Source organism: Vipera ursinii (genome assembly GCF_947247035.1).
Source record: "Vipera ursinii genome assembly, chromosome: 2".
Lineage (NCBI taxonomy): Eukaryota > Metazoa > Chordata > Lepidosauria > Squamata > Viperidae > Vipera > Vipera ursinii.
In genome coordinates, this window is record NC_139513.1 from 27,530,655 (window position 1) to 27,552,271 (window position 21,617).

Genomic DNA, 21,617 nt, shown 5'->3' on the forward strand with positions numbered 1-21,617 from the left:
GGGCGAAGCGAAAGGCTGGGCCACCCTGCCCTGCCCTGCCCTGTCCTTGGGAATCTCCGCCTCAGGTCCCCCTTTCCTAGCAGCATCTTTTGGCCGTCGCCTGTGGATCAGCTCTCCTCGCCATGGCTCCCTTCAGGCCGGCGGCTTCGGGCATCAGAGCGTGGGGTTTCCTCCTGGCAGGTGAGTCTTCCTCGCGTCCATCTCCGCTCCCTCCTCGGAGATGGGGGGGGGGAACCTGCCGCCGGACATGCCTCGTTGGCGGGAAGCGTTGGTTACCTTTGAAGGGAGGAGCATGCACCCTCCGGAGTAGAGAGGAAGGAGAGGAGGTGAAAGCGCAGGGGTGCACTCGTAATTTGGGGTAATAATAATAATAATAATAATAATAATAATAATAATAATAATAATAATAATAATAATAATAATAATAATGATGATGATGAAGAAGATGAAGAAGATGAAGAAGAAGAAGAAGAAGAAGAAGAAGAAGAAGAAGAAGAAAAAGAAGAAGAAAAAGAAAAAGAAAAAGAAAAAGAAAAAGAAAAAGAAGAAGAAGGTTGATGATGTTGGAAGGGACCTTGGGGGTCATCTAGTCCAACCCCCTGCTCAGGCAGGAAACCCTATAGCATTTCAGGCAAATGGCTGTCCAGTCTCTTCTTAAAAACCTCCAGTGTTGGAGCATTCACCACCTCTGGAGGCAGGTTGTTCCACTGGTTAATTGTTCTAACTGTCAGGAAGTTTCTCCTTAGTTCTAGGTTGCTTCTCTCCTTGACTAGTTTCCATCCGTTGCTTCTTGTCCTGCTTTCGGGTGCTTGGGAGAATAGCTTGACTCCCTCTTTTTTGTGGTAGCCCCTGAGATATTGGAACACTGCTATCATGTCACCCCTAGTCCTTCTCTTGATTAAACTAGACATACCCAATTCCAGCAACCGTTCCCTATATGTTTTAGCCTCCAGCCCCCCAATCATCTTTGTTGCGCTTCTCTGTACCCTTTCTAAAGTCTCGACATCTTTTGTTTTGTTTTTCTTTCCCGGGGTACCAGGCCCCGCTGAGTAGAGCTGAGGGGGGTCTTGGAGAGAGCAGGGAGCGCCCGGTCATCCCCGAAGGAGCCACCTTTCAGCCTCACAAGCACCCTCCTTCCTCCTGTCCACTGAAAGGCGCAGCAAAGGCTTGTCAGTCTAATTTTGGGGGTTTCGGTGAAGCAGTCTGCTCCGAATTAGTGTGTATGTGTTTGTGCGTGTCTGGGGGTGGGTGGGTGAGGCTGCCAACAGGGGAGTGATCCCTCAATTTTGGCCATGAACGAGGATGGGGGGGTAGTCCCAACTAGTCTTCTAAGTCAGTGGTTCTCAACCTTTTCTTCACTACAGCCCCCCCTTTAAATCCCATAGCCATGGATCTCCAAGACTTAACTCAAGATTGCAATCATAGTATTTCTTCAAGCCCTCTGTGATGACATTGCGCCCTTCCCCCCTCAAGAGCTCTGCAGACCCACAAGTTGAGAACCACTGTTCTCAACAAAGGCTGGGATTTAAATGTTCTGGGTTGGGATTGCCGCCTTTATTGCGCAAAGGGCAGAAAATCAACAAGTGGCCCTTTCCGAGGGCTGTGATACAGAAAGCCCGACTGCCTGATTTCCCCCCCCCCTCTGCTCCAATAAGCAGCAGCTCAGCCCTAGGGGTGTTTGTTTGTGCAGGAGAAACTCTCAGGGAATGAAGGAGATCCTGAAATAAGTGACCGACTGGAGATGCTGTTCCCAAGAGCCAAAGGGCTTGGATCATATCCTCCATGAAAATAAATGCCAAGAAGCACTGTCTGTCATAGGAGCAGGGAGGAAGCCTCCCCTTACCATGTGGATTTTTTTACTCCTGAATCTCCTTGATTCAGTCCTCGTATTAACAATAAAGGTAAAGGTTCCCCGGCACATGCGTGCTAGTCATTTCTGACTCTAGGAGCTGGTGCTCATCTCCGTTTCAAAACTGAAGAGCCAGCGCTTGTCCGAGGACGTCTCCGTGGTCATGTGGCCAGCATGACTAGACGCCAAAGGCGCACGGAACGCTGTTACCTTCCCACCGTAGTGGTCCCTATTTTTCTACTTGCATTTTTACGTGCTTTCGAACTACTAGGTTGGCAGAAGCTGGGACGAGTAACAGGCGCTCACTCTGTTTCACGGCACTCGGGATTCGACCCGCCAAACTGCCGACCTTCTGATCGACAGGCTCAGCGTCCTAACCCACTGATAGGGAGAGTCTAATTTGTGGTGCGTTCTTACCAGTGGGATCAGAGTTTTATACTTGTGAATTTTGAGTTTATGGAGACTTCCCTAACTGTGGTCCCTTCGACTTCCAGAATAGCTACGCTAGTTGTAATCCAGTTGTAATCCATTAAACAGTCGTGCGAGGCTATCTGTTCACTGTTTGTATTTGTTGACCCCCGTTAACCTCCAATCTCCATATCTTTTTTTTCCCTAATGCCTTTGGAGTAAGATGGAGCGTGTGGTCTGTGCCTGGCTGATTTCTAACCAACCTTGGTTGTGGGGAAGCTGCACACCCATTTCCACCAGCTGGAGCCTTTGTTCCCAATTCCCTTTGAAGTTTTGGCTCCAGAGGATTTGAGGCTCAGGGAATTGGCCAGCTGCCTGGAAGCAGCATCGAAATGCGAGAGGGCGGTGGGGAGATTGAAGGCTCCGTGGCAGCTGTAGGCGTCCCTACAGAAGAAGCAGGTGGATGGAAGAATGTTTTGCATGCCATCCTGCAGCCAAAGCTTGGGTAAGGTGGACAGAAAATCCTGGCCATGGCATCCAGCAGGACCCCCACTTACACGACTGCAATCCCTCCTGGAGGCTGTGCCGTCGCCTCCCTGCCGCAGCCTCTGGAGAGGAGATGTTCTCTGAAACTCAGCCATCGTTCACAAATTCAACTCTCAGCCCCCACATCCCTGGCCCAGGGCCAGGCTGGCCGAACAACAGAGCCAATCCCCGCTAGGGTTATTTCTGGCAGTGCTGCAGCTTCCGCTCTCAGGCCTAAAGGAAGAGGAGGGGAGGGCAGCTTTGACATTTCTCTTTTCCAGCCCCACCCTTGCATGAGCCACAGAAACAGGTGGAAGAATTAGGGTGAAGAATCTGGAGGAAGGAAGCCCAATTCGATCTGAAAGATCTGCTAAGATTCCTTAGGGCCAACAGTGTGAATTGGGCCTGCATCACTGAATCTCTGGGGCAGAGCATAGATAGACAGAGAAGAGCATAGATAGTGAGAAGATGGAGGACAGATTCCAATAGCCACTGCCCGTTCTTACATCTGTCCTCCACCTTCTCGCTATGACATCAAATAGCCTTGAGCTTCATTTAACAGATGGGGAATGTGACTCAAAGCCAAACCAAATTGAAATCCTTCCAGGTTTAAAACCAGCTCTGGATTGCAGGTAGTCCTCAACTTACAACCATTCGTTTAGTGACTGCTTGAAGTTACAATGACACTGGAAATAGTGCCAAAAATAACCAGGTTTCACACTTAACGACCATTGCAGCATCCCTATGGTCACGTGATCGAAAGTCAGGTGCATGACAACTGAAGTGTATTTATGACAGTTGCACTCTCAGGGTCATGTAATCACCATTTGTAACTGTCCCAGCCGAGTTCCAACAAGCAAAGTCAGGGAATGCCAAATTCACTTAACAACCACATGATTCATTTGACAGCTATAATTATTCACTTATAGATGGTGACAAAACAGGTTGTAAAAACGGCACACAGCTCAGTTAACAACTGTCTTGTTTAGCAACAGAAATTTTAGGCTCCACTGCGATAGTAAGATGAGGACTTCCTGTATTGCTTTCGAGTCACATTTTGACTCCTGGAAATTGCCTGGACTAGCTTCAGTGCTTCGCCCTTGCCTCCTCCTTCCTAGAGCTGAGAGAGAATGATAGACCCAAAGTCACCCAGCTGACTTCCTGTCTAATGTGGGATTGGAATTTACTATCACCCAGTTTATAGCCTTGTGCCTTAACTACTGCACCAATCTCTGGATTATTACCATTAATTTTTTTAAAGAAAATTTTGTGTGGGGCTCTTGTAAACTTTTGTCCAAGACAGTTTTTCAGTTCACATCTGCTTTAGACATAGAGTTTCTATTCATCTGAGTCTTATAGAAATATTTCATGCTTTCTTTCTATCAAGATAAAATGCAGGGGAGGAGAACAATTTGAAAAGCGTTTCTTAAATCTGAATAATAAATAGACGAACTAAAGACCACCCCTGTTCTGTCTTCTTTAAAGTCCAAATCTTCATTAAAATGTGTTTATATGCAGATTTAATAATTTTGTATATTTAAGGAACTTTGGTTCGGAACAAAATGATCTGGCCCGTCTTCTCCCTCTCTTCCCCCATTAGACTGAGAAAGACATCTCTGGTATGATGGTATGTGATGGATGTTCTTTGGTAGGGGGTTAAGTGTATTTAAGTTAAAAAAAAAACTTGACTGTGGGCCAAGCGCTATGGAATGCATAAGACTGGAGTGTTTACCAGTCGCTCCCTCTATATTGTCAAGAAAGAAGAAAAAAGTCAAAGCAGCACATCAAATGGCAGACCCTGTAAAAAATTAACACAATAAAACAGGTATTCTTTCAATAAACTATTTCTTCAGGAGTCCGAAAAAGATACTTATTTCCTAGTAAGAAATAGAATGCATTAGAGATGTGTTTTCCTTCATTTGGGCATTATGCCACCAAAAACACACTGATTTCAGGAAAAATAACTTACATAGTTACCTGGAAATCATTTCCATTTAGCTCCCAGGAGATCATTGCTCAGTAAATATGCAGAGGATTGAGCCATACGTTTTTCTGATTAAATTTAGTGAATTTTGTTGAAGTGTTTAGCTATGCCTGTTCTTTTTTGTTCGTCTCTTTACTTTCAGTAAACCTAGCTTCCCCTTCATGGATTACTGCCTTGTCGTGGCGAAGGGGCTTGCGTAATTCAATGAAGCTATGAGCTATGCCGTGCAGGGCCACCCAAGACGGACAGGTCATAGCAGAGAGTTCTGACAAAACGTGATCCACTGGAGAAGGAAATGGCAACCCACTCCAGTATCTTTGCCATGAAAACCCTATGGACAGTACCAAAAGGCAAAACAATATGACGCTGGAAGATGAGCCCCTCAGGTCGGAAGGCGTCCAATATGCTACTGGGGAAGAGCAGAGGGCTAGTACTAGTAGCGCCAGAAAGAATGAAGCGACTGGGCCAAAGCCGAAAGGACGCTCAGCTGTGGATATGTCTGGTGGTGAAAGGAAAGTCCGATGCTGTAAAGATTTTTTCTCCATAGGAACCTGGAATGTAAGATCCATGAATCAAGGCAAGCTGGACGTGGTCAAACAAGAGATGACAAGACTAAACATTGACATCTTAGGTATCAGCGAACTAAAATGGACAGGAATGGGTGAATTTAATTCAGATGACCATCAGGTATACTACTGCGGGCAAGAATCCCTCAGAAGAAATGGAGTAGCCTTCATAGTCAATAAAAAAGTAGGAAAAGCAATACTAGGATACAGTCCTCAAAATGACAGAATGATCTCAGTTCGAATCCAAGGCAAACCATTCAATATCACAGTAGTCCAAGTCTATGCCCCAACCACCGGTGCTGAAGAGGATGAAATTGACCGGTTCTATGAAGCTCTACAGCACCTTATAGAACTAACACCCAAAAATGATGTCCTTATCATCATGGGGGATTGGAATGCTAAAGTAGGAAGCCAAAAGATAACTGGAATAACAGGCAAGTTTGGCCTTGGAGTACAAAATGAAGCAGGGCACAGGCTGATAGAATTTTGTCAAGAGAATACAATGGTCATAGCAAACACTCTTTTCCAACAACCCAAGAGACGGCTTTACACATGGACATCACCAGACGGTCAACACAGAAATCAGATTGACTATATGCTCTGCAGCCAAAGATGGAGAAGCTCTATACAGTCAGTAAAAACAAGACCAGGAGCTGACTGTGGCTCAGACCATGAGCTTCTTGTTGCAAAGTTTAGGCTTAAATTAAAGAAAGTAGGGAAAAGCGCTAGGCCAGTCAGGTATGAATTAAATCATATCCATGTTGAATATACAGTAGAGGTGACAAATAGATTTAAGGAATTAGATCTGATAGACAGAGTGCCTGAAGAACTATGGACAGAGGTTCGCAACATTGTACAAGAAGTAGCAACCAAAACCATCCCAAAGAAAAAGAAATGCAAGAAAGCAAAATGGCTGTCTGAGGAAGCTTTGCAAATAGCTGAGGAAAGAAGGGAAGCGAAAGGCAAGGGAGAAAAAGAAAGATACGCCCAATTAAATGCAGAATTCCAAAGAATAGCTAGAAGAGATAAGAATGTCTTCTTAAATGAACAATGCAAAGAAATAGAAGAAAACAATAGAATAGGGAGGACCAGAGATCTTTTCAAGAAAATTGGAGAGATGAAAGGAACGTTTCATGCAAAAATGGGCATGATAAAGGACCAAAATGGCAGGGACCTAACAGAGGCAGAAGAGATCAAGAAGTGGTGGCAAAATTACACAGAAGAACTATACAAGAATGAGCTTAACGTCCCTGATAATCACAATGAGGTGGTCACTGACCTCGAGCCAGACATCCTAGAATGTGAAGTGAAGTGGGCCTTAGAAAAGCTGAGCAACAACAAAGCTAGTGGAGGTGACAGTATTCCAGCTGAGCTATTCAAAATCTTAAAAGACGATGCAGTAAAAGTGCTACACTCAATTTGCCAGCAAATTTGGAAAACTCAACAGTGGCCACAGGATTGGAAAAGATCAGTTTACATTCCAATTCCAAAGAAAGGCAGTGCCAAAGAATGTTCAAACTATCGCACCATTGCACTCATTTCTCATGCTAGTAAAGTTATGCTTAAAATTCTACAAGCTAGACTCCAGCAGTATGTGGATCGAGAACTACCAGAAGTACAGGCAGGATTTCGAAGAGGCAGAGGAACAAGAGATCAAATTGCTAACATACGCTGGATCATGGAGAAAGCTAGAGAGTTCCAGAAAAACATCTACTTCTGGTTCATTGACTATGCTAAAGCCTTTGATTGTGTGGATCATAACAAACTGTGGCAAGTCCTTAAAGAGATGGGGATACCAGACCATCTTATTTGTCTCTTGAGAAACCTATATGCGGGTCAAGAAGCAACAGTGAGAACTGGACACGGAACCACTGATTGGTTCAAAATTGGGAAAGGTGTCCGGCAAGGCTGTATACTGTCACCTTGCCTATTTAACTTATATGCAGAGCACATCATGAGAAAGGCAGGGCTAGATGAATCAAAAGTTGGAATTAAGATTGCCGGAAGAAACATCAACAACCTAAGATATGCAGATGATACCACTCTAATGGCAGAAAGTGAAGAGGAACTAAAGAGCCTTTTGTTGCGAGTGAAGAAGGAGAGTGCAAAACTTGGGTTGAAACTAAACATTAAGAAAACCAAGATCATGGCATCCGGCCCTCTCAATTCCTGGCAAATAGATGGGGAAGAAATGGAGGTAGTGACAGATTTTATTTTCCTGGGCTCCAAGATCACCGCAGATGGGGACTGTAGCCAAGAAATTAAAAGACGCTTGCTCCTGGGGAGGAAAGCCATGGCAAATCTAGACAGCACACTAAAAAGCAGAGACATCACCCTGTCAACAAAAGTGCGTATAGTCAAGGCTATGGTCTTCCCAGTTGCAATGTATGGCAGTGAAAGCTGGACCATAAGAAAGGCTGAGGGCCAAAGAATTGAAGCCTTTGAACTATGGTGCTGGAGAAGACTCCTGCGAGTACCTTGGACTGCAAGGCGATCAAACCGGTCAGTCCTAGAGGAGATCAACCCTGACTGCTCTTTAGAAGGCCAGATCCTGAAGCTAAAACTCAAATACTTTGGCCACCTAATGAGAAGGAAGGACTCACTGGAGAAGAGCCTCATGCTGGGAAAGGTTGAGGGCAAGAGAAGAAGGGGACGACAGAGAATGAGGTGGCTGGATGGAGTCACTGAAGCAGTAGGTGTGAGCCTAAATGGACTCCAGAAGATGGTAGAGGACAGGAAGGCCTGGAGGAACATTGTCCATAGGGTCGCGATGGGTCGGACACGACTTCGCAACTAACAACAACAACAACAAAACCTAGCTTAAGTGCCCCGGGGTGTGCTCCCCATTTGCACTAAACCACAGCAAAATCTTCTTTTGATTACAATAGTCCTTGATTTATGACCGCAATGGAGCCTGGCAATTATGGTAATAAATCCTGATAGTCGTAAAGCGGGTTGTCACATGATTAATCCAATTTTACATCTTTGTTTTCTGGTGGTCATTAAGAGAACGCCACAATTGCCAACCAAATCCATAGTTTCCTATGGGGCGTTTTTGCTGAAAACTGGAAGCAAATGCCAATTTTTGGCAAAAACTTTGTAAATCGTGGTCGCTTAACTGCAGGATTGTGCAAATGACTGTAAATTCAGGCTGGTTGCCAAGTGTCCAAAATGCAGTTATGTATCTGAAGGGGAGACAATAGGGTGCTTGGTTGTAAGTGCCTTTTGGGGTGTCCATTGTAACTCATTGTTCGCCAAGTTGAGGACGGCCTGTGTAGCAATTTTTCATTTCATTCCCATGATGTTTCCTTCATCTTCTGCCCAACTTTAAGCTTTTTTTTTTAGCTATAGCAGGGGTGTCAAACTCAATTTCATTGAGGGCCGCATCAGCATTGCGGTTGCCCTCAAGGGGCCGGGTGGGTATGGCCAGGGTGGGCGTGGCCTACTGGGTGGGCGTGGCTAGAGTGCATATGGCCTACTGGGTGGGCGTGGCCAGCTCTACATCGTTGGCATCAAGGGTGCCTATGGGGGCCTGGGCAGGAGTGGGACAGATCTGAGGGTCTCTGGCAGAAGGAGGGTCACTGGGCCAGGGCCAAGGCAGTGGGGGCCGTTCCCTCACTGTTTCCAGGATGGCTTCGCGGGCCGCATGAAACCACTTCGTGGGCCGGATCCGGCCCCCGGGCCTTGTGTTTGACATGTCTGAGCTATAGTATCAAAAGAAAATTTTGCCATCATTTCCACACCATCCAGTGCTAGCTTTATGGTGTGGAAAAACTGTTAGATTTTACCACCCCACAGCCAAAGTTAGGTGTTCTATAGTGGGAGCCAGGCATTTCCTGGGTTTTCAAGCTGAATGTGGGCACAATTTTGTGGTAAATTCTGGTCAGTTTCTGAATGCTGCCGTTCCGCTTTTGGCAGTGTTGGGGTCTGGAACAACATAACAATGAAATTGTATGCTAGGTGAAATAATGTAACTGTATAATGCTATAACCAGCTCAGTCCTTCACTTTGCCTCAGCTCGTAACACGAAGGAATCTGCAGATCAGTGATTGGCAACTACAGCTAGTTGTCAACTTTCAACAGTTTGTTTAGCGACCATTTAAAGTTACAATGGTACTGGAAAATGTGACTTATAATGTTTTTCACACAACCACTGCAGCATCTCCATGGTCACATGACAGAAATTCAGACGCTTGGCAAGTGACTCATATTTATGACGGTTGCAGTGTCCCAGGGTCATGTGATCCCCTTTTGTAACCTTCTGACAAGCAAAGTCAATTTCGGACGCCAGATTCACTTAACAAACGTGTACTAACTTTACAACCTCGGTGCTTCACTTAACAACTGTGGCCATAAAGGTCATAAAATGGATGAAGATTCACTTAACAACTGTCTTGTTTAGCAATGTTGGGTTCAATTGTGGTCATAAGTTGAAGACTACCTGTATATAGAAAAAGGGAAGGGAAGGGAAGGGAAATCCTAAGTCTACCTTCCCCCCACCCAAACGTTGCTGGCAAGTTGGTTCTGTTAGTGATTCTCACATTTTATTCAACTTGTGTTGTTTATTTTGGGGTTTATTAATTTCAAAAGCTTTTAAGCCACTTGGGTCTTATGGCTTTATGACAAAGGAATCGAGGAGGAGGAACAGCTGGTGAGGAAGGGAGCAAAGCCAGAGGGTGCTTTGCCTATTCTGTGCTGCACACACATAATCACAGATAAATCACACATTACTAACAATAATCCCTTAACGTCTGGATTAATATCGCTATTCCAATTTCTCAGTTTAATTATTTTAGCCATCTGCCATGGTTGATACAACCACAATTTCTGATAAAGAGTCAGAGGACAAAGTTTTGATAGATAGTTCAACATCACACCAACATCATTAACATTTAGAGACTTTCCCCTAAATATATTTACATACATTACTACACTATTCTAAAATAATAGCAAACAATCACATTTCATATGAGTCAGTGAACCTACAAGTTCCTTTCATAGGCGTAATGATGTCCAAAATTTCAAATACATTCTTTGGGGAGTCAAGTACACCCTAAAACATTTTTGATTAATTAACTTTTATCTTCATATCTCAGATTTGTTTTTTGATGGTTACTAAACAGATATCTTGCCCTGATCCTAATATTTTCCTCTTGAATAATTATGCAGTACACAAAGTTTATTTTCCAATAATTTTTCAGGTGGAAAATTACTGTTTTGCTCTATCAGGGGTGGGCAACCTTGGCTCTTTTATGACTTGTGGACTTCAACTCCCAGAATTCCTGAGCCAGCCATGCTGAGGGGAAAGGGAGAGGTTTCCAAGCGGAGCCATGCTGGCTCAGGAATTCTGGGAGTTGAAGTCCATGAGTCATAAAAGCCAAAGTTGCCTACTCTTGTTCTAGACTGTACAATGGCAGAAAACACTTACCCAACACGTTGTTTATGAGAATACTAAACTGGCATTTCAGATCTGCTAGGCTAAAGTTGAGACTCTGAATGCCACGCTCCAGGGTGCCCAGCGCATGATTGGCATTGAAATTCTTATCCTGGGTGGCTGTCAGCAATCCCTCCAGCTGGGTCAGTGTTTCTGTTATATCAGCTATCTCCTGCCTGATCAGAACAAGAGGGAGATGTGAAATACCTTCCCCAAACTTGTTAATCCAATGTGATGCCACCATTTTAGAGGCTGCTTTAAGATGTGCAGACTTCAAATCCCAGAATTCCCTGGCTGGGCAATTCTGGGATTTGAAGTCCACACATCTTAACCTAGATTTTGCTTTGAACAAATCCAAATACTGCTAATCTCATTCGCTGCTTGTAATTTGGCTCTTAATGATTCAGTACTTCTTAAGGCCCTGTCCTGTCTCCACAGTGCTGGGAGGAGTGCTGTGCCAGGAACCTGAACATGCCCATGGCTGTTCCCATGGCAGCTGCCACCCAGCCACTGGAGATCTGCTGGTAGGCAGGGCTGATCGCCTCTCTGTCACTTCTACCTGCGGCCTGCGTCACCCACAGCCTTACTGCATTGTCAGTCATTTGCAGGTGAGTATTGGATGACAAAAATAGGTAAGAACAACAACAGCAACAATAATAATGTGTGCCTTTGAGTCATTGTTGACTCCAGGCAATTGGACAAGTCCCTGCAGTTTTCATGACAACATTTCAGAAGTGGTTTGCCATTGTTTGCTTCCTCGGGCTGTGAGAGATTGACTGGCCCAGAATCACTCAGCTGGCTTGGTGCCTCAGGAAAAACTAGAACTTATGATCTCCTGGTTTCTGGCTAATAATATTTAACTCTCACCCACCCTATTATAGTATTTATTAACAACTGGCTATTATTTATCATAAAGGTAGGATAAAAAGAATCTAAAAACCCCTTTCTGGCTCATGAATGGGATACCCAAGTCAGGATCTGACCTACATTATTTCTAAAAATCAGAAATAGAAACAAATTGCTCCCCCCAATTCAAGATGTCAAATATGGTGACATAACATTAAATCGTGGAGATGCTATTTCTTGACAGTTTTCAAAGGTATGCAAGCCTTCAGAGAGTTGAGAGTATTCTTAAAAACTACTCCAATGGCGGACTCCTACATGAGCACTATGTCTCTTTTAGTTATAAGACAACTGGATCACAGCCCTTTTCACTGTACAGGCAGTCCTCAACTTATAACCTGTCAAAGCACGATGAACCTCCAAAAGGTACTGATGATCCAGTTCCAATAGCCAACCCCCTCTTGGTCAGATGACCAGGCACTTGGCCCTCAGCCCACATTTAAAGCTGCTTGCCGTGTCCCATGGTCATGTGACCACTATGGATTCACTTAACGACCATATGCTGTTGCTCTTTGACTGTAGCATTTTCTTAACCATCACCACAACGAAAGGTTGTAAAATCAGATCAGTCACCTGACGATCCACTTTATGACCATCATGACCTACAGCCCTCCATTATAGTCATAAATTGAGGACTACCTCTATGTGGTTGTGGCAAAAAGATAAAAAAAATAAAAGGGGTTGAAGCAGTAATTGGTCTTCTGTTCACTAGAAATTCTGCCTTGCAGGGCTCAGAGCTAATTTTTTGCGGGACAAAAGTTAAGAGCTGCTTCTCTATATGTCTATATGTGATAAAAATCAAGTTTCCTTTCATATCAAATTCTCCCCCGAATCCCTTTTTATGGGGAGAACAGCCTATACGTGGCTCCATCTCTTTAACAGGATGAGAAAAAGTGTTTTGTGTGCGACTCACGTCGACCTTATGATCCTGTGTCCAACCGTAACAGTCATCGCATTGAGAATGTCATCACTGCCTTTGCCCGCTATCGGAAGAAGACCTGGTGGCAGTCAGAAAATGGTAAGAGATGGAAATCTCCATACATAAATGCCAGGATGAGAAGTTTTTGAGGAGCTGTACAGGCAAACATCAGTGCAAATTAGTTGCCCGATCTTTAAGGTGTCCGCACTGATGATGTTACCTAGTTTGTAATGAAACGTCTGCAAGAAAACAACCAAACTCAGAGAATACCAGGGACCCCTCATGGGGAGTTGGGCTATAAAGATGTTTGATCTAGCATCTGCTGGGAAGGGTGTGTTTTTTTAATTGTTGTTGCCATGTTTCCCCCAAAATAAGACTGGGTCTTATATTAATTTTTGCTTTAAAAGATGCATTAGGGCTTATTTTCCAATCAGGCCTTATTTTCGGGAAAATATGGTACTGAATGCGTCCGCCTGGCTGACGATCTTAACTGGGCCTTATTTGGGGAGTGGGGCTTATATTATGAGCGTCCTGAAAAATCATGCTAGGGCTTATTTTCTGGAAACACAGTAAATAACTAACTAAAGCTATCTTCACCATAATTGTTCTCCAGTTATCTTAACCACCCAGAGATACAAGTGATGCCATGTGATCATCTGCCCCCCTCTCCCCCCCGCCATTAAATGTCATCAATGAGGTTGGATAATTGCAGAATAATCTATTTATTAGACTTTAGATTTATTACGCTATAAGATTTATTGCTGAATACGGGTAATCCTCATCTTACGACCAATTGCTTAGCAACTGTTTGAATTTCCAACAGACTTACCTGGGGATTATTTAAGACTTGGAATTGAAATTCCAATGGTTGGGGGCCCCCGGTGGTCACATGATGCTTAGCAACCAGGCTGCATTTATGGATACTTGCAGCATCCATAATCACATGATTGTGTTTTATGATGGCTTTGCCAAAACCTGGCATTTATTTCTTTATAAGTGTAACAAGCCTTTGGTTCACTTAACGACCACTGATTCGCTTAACAACAGAGGCGATTCGTTTAACAAGCACCGCAAAAAGATTGTAAAATCATCATGAGTTATGACCCTCATGAATGATGACGGTGACGGGCAGGCTCTATTTATTACGCTTGTAACTTGAAGCCTATCTATACTACAATATTTTGGCAGTTTGCAATAAACCTATGAAATGAAAACTACGACAATCAAAGATTAAAATCGTGAGTAAGTCAAAAGCATTCCAAGAAAGGTACGTCGAGGCCTTTTAAAAGATAACAAGGAAAACATCAGAAAGTCCTCTAAAGGCAGAGGTCCCCAACCTTTTGGCCACCAGGGACCGGTTCCGTGAAGAAAGTTTTTCCCACGGACCGGAGAGTGCCTGCATCCCACAGATGGTGTTATGTATGCAGGCACCTGCATAGCAACAGCCACCAGGGGGCGTTGGCCTGAACGGTTTTGGCGGGAAACCCAGTTTCGGCGGGAAACCTAGGGCCAACCCCATTGGCTGTCTGCTTACCTGGCTAGGTATTTAAGGAGGCCAGGTAAGCCTCATTCCCCAGTACGCTACCCCCCCAATAAAGAGCTGAACACGTATTCCGGCTGCCGTCTCTTCCTTGCGTCGGACCCACTACATTGCAGATGGGGCTTTGCTTGTTTGTGCGGACCGGTTGCTGGCATGCCGCAGCCTGGTACTGGTCCACGGCCCGTGGATTGGGGACCCTTGCTCTAAGGCTACTCAACCTCTAGTGGCCAAGTCACCCTTCAGATGTTTTACCGTAGCGCTTGATCCTCTGTGAAGGAGGGGTGAAGCTGATGGGAGCTGGATTGCCTGATGCCTTATGTACCATCTCAAGGGTGTTATAAGCTGTCCACCAGCAGGACTCTTAGATACGCATAGCCACTTTCTTCCTTGCTGCGCTACTCCATTTTTCTCTGCAGCAAGCCAGCCTCACAGTCGGTTCGGCCTGCCCTGGATCTGCGTGTTCTTTGTTCAGAGAACATGTCACCTCCGAGGCAGAGCTGGAGGGAGGGCTTCCCCAGAGTCCTGTTGCTTTCTTTTTACTCCCACGCAGGGGAAATGCTGAATCATATACAACCAAGTCCCTTCTTCCTCTGTTTTTTGCCAGGTGGGGGTGGAGGCTCCTACAGGAAGAGCCAGCTATGCAGAGAGGAACTCAGTACCAGCAACTGACCTCTGGCAGCTAGAGTGTCTCTCTCTGGATCCAAAAACACCCACACAGTTTAGAGCTCGAGTCTCCTTAACCAGGTCTCCTGTTGATTCCACAAAGTTCTCAGGTGCTACTTCTGCCTGGATTCATCTGGAGTTGCTCTTATGCTTTGTTCCAGATGGGAGAAGGGTGGACAGGATAAGTCATTTTTCCCATTCTCAGCTTTTAAAAAAACCCATCAGAGAGAGGCAACTGGCAGCCAGAAAAGCAAGCAATCAAAAGAATAGTTTGCTTAGAATATTAACACCAGAGCAATATTTTATCTGCCCAACACAGTGGTGGGGTTTTTGTTTTTTTGTTTTTGCAAAAAGGGTTTTTATATGTTCTTTAAAAGGAGTAAGAGCAGATTATTTGGATCAGGGGAACCATTTAAGAAGGGAAAATTGCACGGTTCTAGGGGAGGGAAGCTGACCTAGCGTTTTGTTCCTTTGCAAAAAAAACATTGTGAATATATGTATAACAGTAATTTAAGATGCCCTGTGCTTACTGTTTTATTTTTGAACCACACCTCCCAGGAAGCTAGTAAACTCAGTTATCAAAAGGCATACATAAAATAACCCAATATATTACCAACACAATAGTACTATCTGGAATTACATTCTTGGATCATGAATGGTGAAATTTGTGTTCATTTCTTTATAGCTCAATTCTGTCTTACCTAATGGTAAAATCTTACTAGAGTGCCTAAATTCAGGAACTCTTTCCTACCATTTGTATGGTTTACAAGATAGTAAGTGGTGGTGGAGAAGTTTTGTTAAAAGAGGTCTGCCTTCCTTGTCAGCTGTTGGTGCTGGGATTTTGGAGCTAAGGTATCCCTGCACGTTGTACACACAGAAGGGGAAGGGGGTTTACTATGGTTCTTAGATACCCAACAACAGTGTTTCTCAACCTTAGCAACTTTAAGATATGTGGACTTCAACTCCCAGAATTCCCCAGCTAGCCATGCTGGCTGGGGAATTCTGGGAGTTGAAGTCCACATATCTTAAAGTTGTCAAGGTTGAAAAATACTGTCCAATGTAGTTTGGATGGGAAGAAGAGCAATAGTGGGCCATCTGTCATTCAGGAAAGTGAGTCATCACTGTTATTGATTTTCTATAATGAGAATCCCAAAACGTTTCAGAGGAGTCTTAGATTCCCTTCCAAAAGAGCCGCCTAGAGTTGCTTCAAACAGCAAGATGGGGGGTATATAAATTTAATAAATAAATAAAATTAGGTCAAAAGCAATTGTCCTAATATTTTTCTGGGGTCCACCCTGCCTCCCATCTATTTCTCTAGGAGTGGAGGAAGTCAGTATCCGCCTGGACTTGGAGTCCGAATTCCACTTCACGCACTTAATCATGACTTTTAAGGTAAGTTCCATTTGACGATAGATGGCTCCTTCTCCAGGAGAGAATTCCCAAAATGCCTTTTCGTGAAGAGGCATGAGTGAGTTTATCTTTGGGGAGCCTTTGTATCCTTATACAGTTCTTTACAAGGAGGTGGGGGCTTTATTTAAAGTACAGAATAAATGCACATTTCCATGGCAGTTTTCCTGTCTGCATATCTAAAGGCAACACATCTGTATGCAATTTCCTATAAGACAGAAATTCCATTGTATACAATGGCACAAATGATTCTTCTTGTGAAATGTGGGAAAATAGCCTTATAAAACTACTTTGTAAAATGCCAAATTAAATCTGTTTCATCTATTATGTTGGCATATGTAGGTATAGCCAGGGCTTTTTTTGTCGTAGAACATCCGGGACAGAGTTCCGGCACCTTTTTTGGATGGAATCTTGTAGGGTAGGCAAGGCGGGTTGTATGACATGTGTGAGTTCTAGCACCTTTTTTTTTTTTACAAAAAAAACACTGGGTATAGCACTTAATTTGATGGGTTATTGAGGGGAAGACGTGTACAGTACACTAAACATGGTTTTATTAAATTCCCTTCCCTAAAACAACACCCCTTCTAGTATTGCAGCATAGCATAGCGCTGTTCGGTACACTTTATCCATTAAACATGGTGCTTGTAAATTGAAGTTCTTAAATCAAGGGTTGATTGTATCCTTGATAGTGTACCCATAACATACAAATCTAGGACCATGTGGAGGAATATAGAGATAATCTTGGAGAAAATAGGTGACAACTATTCATAAAACTTAGCCCAGGAAAACAGAAAGTGTGAGAAAGAAACTCAAGATTGCCTCTCCTTGATTTTCTTTGGTTTAAAGAGGAAAAGGTTGTATGATTCTATTATGGAAGTCTGATGATATTTTTCTCTTCCCTCCTTAAACCAAATCAAAACTATTGATAGCCTGTATCCATAAAGTAAAACTTCAGAATTTTGTGATGTCTGTTTCTTGAAGGGCTGATAGATATTTACACAAAATATAAGAGCATAGGGTCTGGGTCACCCATATTTATTTATCATTATCGCATCTTTATTTTATTTTATTTATTTATACACTGCCTCAGTCGATTTTAATTCCAGGCAAGATATAACATGGACATTTAATGACGATGATGATAATGATCATGATGATACTGCTACTATTAATAATAATAATACCGTAGTTTTAAATGCAGACAATAATAGAATTATAATAAGAACTAAAAACTGAGCAACACTTCAGATGATAACCTGAAGACACACAAAGTGATTCTTGTAGATCTCCAGTCCAGTTTGGTGTAATTTGTTGAGTTGCCATTTCTACCCTGCAGACCTTCCGACCTGCAGCTATGCTGCTGGAGCGCTCAGCGGACTTTGGGCGCACCTGGCAGGTGTACCGCTACTTTGCTTATGACTGTGCAGCATTGTTCCCCACTGCTTCCCCGGGACCCATGAAACGCGTGGATGATGTTATCTGTGAGTCGCGGTACTCAGAAATTGAACCTTCTACAGAAGGGGAGGTGAGTGTGACTCCTGGCCTCAGGGCTCTAAAGTTGAGTATAGGATAGTCCTTGATTTACTAACCGGTTGCTTAGTGACCATTCAAAGTTACGACCTACCTGAAAAAGGGGACTTACAATCTGAACTGAAGTTCTGCAGTTGGACGCTTTCTGCAGTCACATGATCAAGCTTTGCGCACTCAGCAACGTGGCTGCGTTTACAGCCCTTTGCGGCATCCCGCCGAGACGTAATCACATTTTATGACAGTTTTGCTAAAACCAGTACTTCTGGTTTTCAGCAAAACCTCGCCATAGTAAATCATCGGTTCACTTAACGATCGCCGCAAAAAAGGTTGTCAAATTGGATCAGCAGGCTCCATTATAGCCGTATGTTGAGGACTACCTCTACTCAAAGCTATTACGCTCAGCCGGGGCTCTTTCCCTTCTCTGTGTTATGCCTTTCTTCTTCGTTCTAGGTCATCTACAGAGTGCTGGATCCAGCTATTCCAATCCATGACCCCTACAGTCCAAAAATTCAGAGTGAGCCTTTTTTTTTTTTGTGATTCTGGGCTGAAAAGAATAAAGCAGTATTTCCCAACCCTTAGCAACTTTAAGATATGTGGACTTCAACTCCCAGAATTCCCCAGCCAGCATTCTGGCTGAGGAATTCTAGGAGTTGAAGTCCAGATGCCTTAAAGTGCCACGGTTGAGAAACAGCGGAGTAGAGCATTGGTTTGAGGTGTAGAAAAGATTTATTATATTACGCCTCCTTTTGAGATTTTCAGCCATGTCCAAAATATTGCAAATTCTTTCCTGTTCCAGATTTATTTTGGGAAAAGCCCAAATTGCTGGGTTAGCATGTTTTGGGAGGTGGGGGGGGGGGAATGCAATGCTTCAGGGAACATTGGAGCATTCCAGGAATGGACCACGCCATTTTACACGTAACTAAGTAGAGCTTTTGGTGGCATCCAGATGTGTTGAGACTACCATAGCTTCTAAAATTCTCAGACGTCATGGCAGTGGGGATAAGAGTGCATATTTGAAAGATATCTCTTTGGAGAAGGCCATTTCTTTTATTCTCAGTTGTTAAATTTCAGCTTGTTGACAAGAATGGTTTCCAAAGGCAGGCAGTTCCATATCCAGAATATTCCACTGGTGTATTTTAAGCAGACACTGCACAGCCATTTATCACGGGCGAAGGAGTATCCAGGGGATTTCTTGCATTGGCAAGGAAATGACTTTTCCAACTTGTCCAGTTCTTTTCCAACTTGATGATTCTTCTGAAAAATATATACTCCCCACTAGACCCACAATGCTGTGTAAACATGCTATCACCACAAGAATCTCTTCCCAAAGAGAAGCTATCCTAGACCAGCGTATGCGGCACACAGACGCAGGCACATGCAGATATAAAGAGGGAGAGATTTATTTAGCTAACTGATTGCAATGCAGCCTGCAGCTGGCCTTGTCTTTTGCCCTATTTCAGGCTAGTTAATTTTGGCCCTCGATGTATTTTTTGCTCTAGCAATTGCACTATTGGCTCCAAGGATCTGTCTGGGCATTTGGTATTCCTTGCCTTCCCTCCTCCCTAGTGCAGTGCAGATATTTATGACTCCAGCTGATGCTTTGTAGAAGCCAGCCAATCTAAAATGGCCAAGCTTGCTTGCTTTCTCACCACGATCTTATGATCTTCTTGCATCTCATGATTTCAATGCCCAGATCTCCTGAAAGTCACCAACCTGAGGATGAACCTGACTAAATTGCACACGCTGGGAGACAACCTCTTGGATTCCCGCCGGGAAATCAAGGAGAAATACTACTATGCGGTGTATGAGATGGTGCTGCGGGGCAACTGCTTCTGCTATGGGCACGCCTCGGAATGTGCCCCGCTCACTGGCAATCCTGCTGCTGTGGAAAGCATGGTAAGGCTTCCTGATAACAACGACAATAAAAAGATGGTGAGGCCCTAGAACAGGGTCTTCCAGCTTGGCCCTTTATGACTTGTGGACTTCAACTCCCAGAATTCCTCAGACAGGCACGTGGCCCTTTATGACTTGTGGACTTCAACTCCCAGAATTCCTCAGACAGGCACGTGGCCCTTTATGACTTGTGGACTTCAACTCCCAGAATTCCTCAGACAGGCACGTGGCCCTTTATGACTTGTGGACTTCAACTCCCAGAATTCCTCAGACAGGCACGTGGCCCTTTATGACTTGTGGACTTCAACTCCCAGAATTCCTCAGACAGGCATGTGGTCCTTTATGACTTGTGGACTTCAACTCCCAGAATTCCTCAGACAGGCATGTGGTCCTTTATGACTTGTGGACTTCAACTAGCTGATGAATTCTGGGAGTTGAAGTCCACAAGTCATAAAAGGGCAAAGTTGGAAGACCCCTGCTCTAGAAAGTGTGCAGAGAGCAGCAACAAAGGGCCCTGGAGGCTAAATTGTATGATGAACAGCTAAGAGAACAAAGTATGTTTAGCCTAATGAAAAGAAGGGTCAGGGGAGACACGACAGCATCTGCCAATACAGGCAAGTCCTCGACTTACAACAGTTTGCTTAGTAACCATTCAAAGTTACAATGGCACTGAAACACTGACTTAATGACTACTTTTCATACTTTTCAGACCGCTGCAGCATCCCCATGGTCATGTGATTTAAATTCAGACGCTTGGCAACTGACTAACATTTATGACGGTTGCAGTGTCCCAGGGTCACGTGATCCCCTTTTGCAACCTTCCGCCGAGCAGTGGGGAAATCCAGATTCATTTAACAACCGTCTTACTGATTTAACAACTGTGGTGGTTCCAATGGGGCAAAACTCCCTTAACAAATTTCTCACTTAGCAACATAAATTTTGGGCTCAGTTGTGGCCCTACGTTGAAGAGCTGTCACAGAGAAGAGGCTATCAGTTTATTCTCCACAGCACCTGAGGGCAGGACCAGAAGTAGTGGGTGGAAGGGTGCCAGAAGGCGATCCAGCCTGGGAATAAGGAGGAATTTCCTGTCAGTGAGAACAATTGGTCAATGGAGCTGCCAGTGGAGCTGAGGACTGCCCCCGACCTCCGTTCATTCCACCAGGACCTGAAGACCTGGCTCTTCGAGCTCTCTGGCCCAGGCTGAGAATTTTAATTTTAATTTAATTGGGGTTTTATTTATACAGGGATAAATTTAATTTTTTTTTAAACTTGGTTTTTTAACTTTTGTATTTTGGGTTTTAATTACCCTGTAAACCGCCCTGAGTCCTTCGGGAAAGGGCGGTATATAAATGTAATAAAAATAAATAAAATAAATAAATAAATAAACTTGCCTCCCGGAGCTGTAAGTGCTCCATTGCTGGAGGTTTTCAAGAAAAGACTGGCCAGCCATTTGTCCAAGATAGTGTAAGGCAGGCATGTCAAACTCGCGACGTCACGTGACGTCGCGCGACGTATCGGAACTTTTTCCCATTGCCGAAAATGGGATGGGCGCGGTTTCTCTGTGACGCTCCGGCCCGCGGGCCGGCAGTTTGACACCCCTGGTGTAAGGACTCCTGCCTTCGGCAGGCATTGGACTAGAACAGGGGTCTGCAACCTTGACAACTTTAAGACTTGTGGACTTCAGCTCCCAGAATTCCTCAGCCAGCTATGCCCAGCAGTTGGATTTGGAACCATGTAGTTTGGTTAAGAGTTTTCCAAATGAGCCAAGTAGATCTCTTGATCTCTTGAAGGACTACACACCCATGCTTCTACAATCTACATTATGGTGAGCCAACATGTAACCCACAGGCCATATGTGTCACCCTCTATTTTTTTTTCTTCTGAAAAAGGGCTCCTTTCATATCAGGCATTCAGTAATATGATATTTGGCCCTTTTTAACAATAATAGCAACAACAAAATTCCATAAGAAGTATGAAGCATCTTTCCGTGGTTACT

The 21,617-nt window shown here is 44.1% G+C and overlaps 1 protein-coding gene across 2 annotated transcripts in view; it reads left to right on the top strand.

Annotated features, from left to right (window-relative positions):
* The window catches only part of LAMB2 (laminin subunit beta 2), a 73,167-nt gene continuing 51,550 nt past the window's right edge, over positions 1–21,617 (top strand). For both annotated transcript variants that reach the window (XR_014491672.1, XM_083355936.1), the window contains exons 1-7: positions 1–180; positions 11,205–11,374; positions 12,552–12,687; positions 16,110–16,183; positions 17,535–17,723; positions 18,179–18,242; positions 19,422–19,624. Coding sequence is in view for 1 of the 2 variants with exons in the window: in XM_083355936.1 (XP_083212062.1) it covers positions 123–180; positions 11,205–11,374; positions 12,552–12,687; positions 16,110–16,183; positions 17,535–17,723; positions 18,179–18,242; positions 19,422–19,624 (894 nt within the window). In the remaining variant the exon portion in view is untranslated. The remainder of the gene's footprint in view (positions 181–11,204; positions 11,375–12,551; positions 12,688–16,109; positions 16,184–17,534; positions 17,724–18,178; positions 18,243–19,421; positions 19,625–21,617) is intronic.